We start from the raw sequence: 3,019 nt of genomic DNA on the forward strand, positions 1-3,019 counted from the left end.
TCAGGGGTCTGTTTTCTCACACTGGATCCAAACACAGCAAACGCTGAACTCAGTCTGTCTGAGGAGAACAGAAAGGTGACATATGTGGAAGAGAAACAGTTGTATCCTGATCATCCAGACAGATTTGATGTGTATCCTCAGGTGTTGTGTAGAGAGAGTGTGTGTGGACGCTGTTACTGGGAGCTGCAGTGGAGTGGACGTGTATTTATATCAGTGTCATATAAGAGCACCAGCAGGAAGGGACGGGGTGATGAGTGTGTGTTTGGATATAATGATCAGTCCTGGAGTTTGACCTGCTCTCCTGACAGTTACTCATTCATACACAATAACATTGAGACTGATCTCCCTGTAAAGTCCATCAGCAGGAGAATAGGAGTGTTTGTGGATCACAGTGCAGGAACTCTGTCCTTCTACAGCGTCTCTGACACAATGAGCCTCATCCACACAGTCCAGACCACATTCACTCAGCCACTCTATCCTGGGTTTAGGGTTTATTCTGGATCATCAGTGAAACTGTGTTGATGAATCAGAAGAGACTGACGAGAGATTCTACCCATAATGCTTTGAGATGCATGATAAATCATTACCAGTAGATGTTATAGAGTCTCTTCTTTTACAGTGGGTACGGAAAGTATTCAGACCCCCTTAAATTTTTCACTCTTTGTTATATATAATTTCAATTATAACAGTTATGTTATCTTATCTTCGCGCCCTTTAAACTCACTCTCAGTTTCTCGCTTCTGTCAAGCTTTCACTGCCTCTAATTCTCCTTTTAACACTAGCCAACAATCTGACTTCTCCGTAGAGGAGTTAGTTAGTGTTTTTAACAGCTCTTGTAGAGATATTTTAGATATTGTAGCTTCAATTAGAGTAAGAAAGCTGAAACCTTCTTTACCATGGCTAAATGAAGAATTAAGAAACTTAAAGAAACTATGCAGGAAGGCAGAACAGAAGTGGAAAAAGGATAAACGTAGTGTCTGCCTTGCCTCTTTAAAAAATCTGATGTCTACTTATCAGTGTAAAGTTAAGGAAGCAAGGAACACATATTTTTCAGACCTGATTACTAAACAGGGACATAATCCAAGAATACTTTTTAAAACTATTAATTCTATTATAGATCCTTTGCCTAGCCAGCCAGTTGAATCTACTCCAGAGAATTACGACGCCTTTTTGAATTACTTTCATAATAAAATAGTGGAGATTAGACAGCAGTTTAATACTGATTTCAGAGATCATGATGTTGATTCGTGTCCACCGTCAACATTTACTCATTTTAATTCAATCTCTTTGTCTACCTTGGAACACATTGTTGTACTTTCAAAATCCTCCTCCTGTCATTCTGACTGCCTTCCTGCTTGGTTTTTAAAAGCTGTATTTCACATGGTTGGTCCAGATATTTTAGCTATTATTAACTGTTCTTTGCCTTCTGGCGTTTTTCCCGCTTGTTTTAAACCTGCCACTATTTATCCATTATTAATGAAGGCTTCTCTAGACCCCTACAATTTAAGTAATTTTAGACCTATTTCTAAGCTTCCATTTCTGTCAAAGATCTTAGAAAATGTGGTGTCAATGCAACTGATTTCGTATATGAATAATAATTTAAACTTTGAAAAATTTCAGTCTGGTTTCCGCTCCCAACATAGCACTGAAACTGCTCTGGTTACGGTTGCTAATGACCTACTGCTTGCAGCCGATGCTGGCTTGTACTCCATTTTAATCCTTTTTTTTTTTACTTTTTTTTTTTTTTTTTTTTTTTTTTTTTTTTTAAAATAACTCAGGTCACCAGAGGCATCACATATAGTTCTTACATCCTTCTTATACAATTATTTTTTATAATAGGGGTTACTTTCCCAATAATAAGTGCAGATTCTGGATTACCATTCTGTACATATTTTCTTTTTGGAGTAATAAAGAATCTAATGACGTTTTTCCATGAGAATTATCTCCACTGACCAGAACTGGAGGTTGCATGCTGTGACTTACAAATGTTTAACCAATCTTCTTCCGTTAGAACTATATTCGCCTCCTTCTCCCATTTTTCTTTAATATATAAGGTAGAGTGAGACTTAGAGGACTGTATACATGAATATATTTTTGACACCAGTTTCCTGTGAATACCACCTTTATATGCATCAGCAAAAACGTTTATGAGACTCAATTCAGTTGCCTCATTATTAATATTTTTATTAAAGTGATTTCTAAGCTGTAAATATCTATAGAAATCGTGCTTCTCTAAATTATAGGTATCAATAAGATGTTGGAAGCTTTCTAAACCAATCTTGGATGAAACTGTATGTAACCCTGTTACTAGAAAACATTTTTTTTTGGTTTGTGCGCAGGTACGTGTATTGGGTAATGTGTATTGCTTCTTTAAGAGACTCGCTTACACAGGGAGTTTGGTTGTAATGCACTTGGTCGAACATGTGCTTAACATCATGTTTGTGTGTTGCTGTTATCACCTTGGTTAAATTAGAGTGTCTAAGTTCATTCCTCCAATCAGGAAGGAGAGGGGGCGGGACTTAGAAAAAGTGCTATACATACCCTTTTGGTTTCTATACCCAATATTTAAAAAATGTACAAAATGCAATAAAAGTATCGGTATCGGTACTCGGTATCGGCAAGTACCAAAAATAAAAGTATCGGTATTTGGCGAGTACTGGAAAAAGTGGTATCGGTGCGTCCCTACTAGACAGTATAGTATGTAAAAATAGTATATTTGCTGTAAAAACTCGTTTTATTACGTATAGCGAACAGGGGAGCTCCAGTAAGTGAAAAAAGTGACGTGACATGTGGCCAAGTATGGTGACCCATACTAGGAATTAGTGCTCTGCATTTATCCCATCCTAAGTGCCTCACGTAATTCACCAAAGTGAATTTACATAAACCATATACATCTTAAAGACGAATACTAAATGTCTTTTTAATATGTGACAGGAAAATGTTCTAAAAGAATTGCAGATGACCACATCACAATATGAACAGACATCTGAGTGAGTGATGTATGTGTGCTATTATGTAG

General features: G+C 36.9%; 1 protein-coding gene across 1 annotated transcript in view; it reads left to right on the forward strand.

Moving 5' to 3' along the window:
* Positions 1-526, forward strand: part of LOC107749908 (stonustoxin subunit beta-like) — a 2,493-nt gene extending 1,967 nt beyond the window's left edge. Inside the window, exon 2 of the mRNA XM_016565133.1 lies at positions 5-526. Within this exon, the coding sequence (XP_016420619.1) occupies positions 5-522 (518 nt within the window). The 3' untranslated portion in view covers positions 523-526. The remainder of the gene's footprint in view (positions 1-4) is intronic.
* The last annotated feature ends 2,493 nt before the right edge of the window (positions 527-3,019 follow it).

Source organism: Sinocyclocheilus rhinocerous, unplaced genomic scaffold, assembly GCF_001515625.1.
Source record: "Sinocyclocheilus rhinocerous isolate Xijiao unplaced genomic scaffold, SAMN03320098_v1.1 scaffold2287, whole genome shotgun sequence".
In the NCBI taxonomy this organism is placed as follows: domain Eukaryota; kingdom Metazoa; phylum Chordata; class Actinopteri; order Cypriniformes; family Cyprinidae; genus Sinocyclocheilus; species Sinocyclocheilus rhinocerous.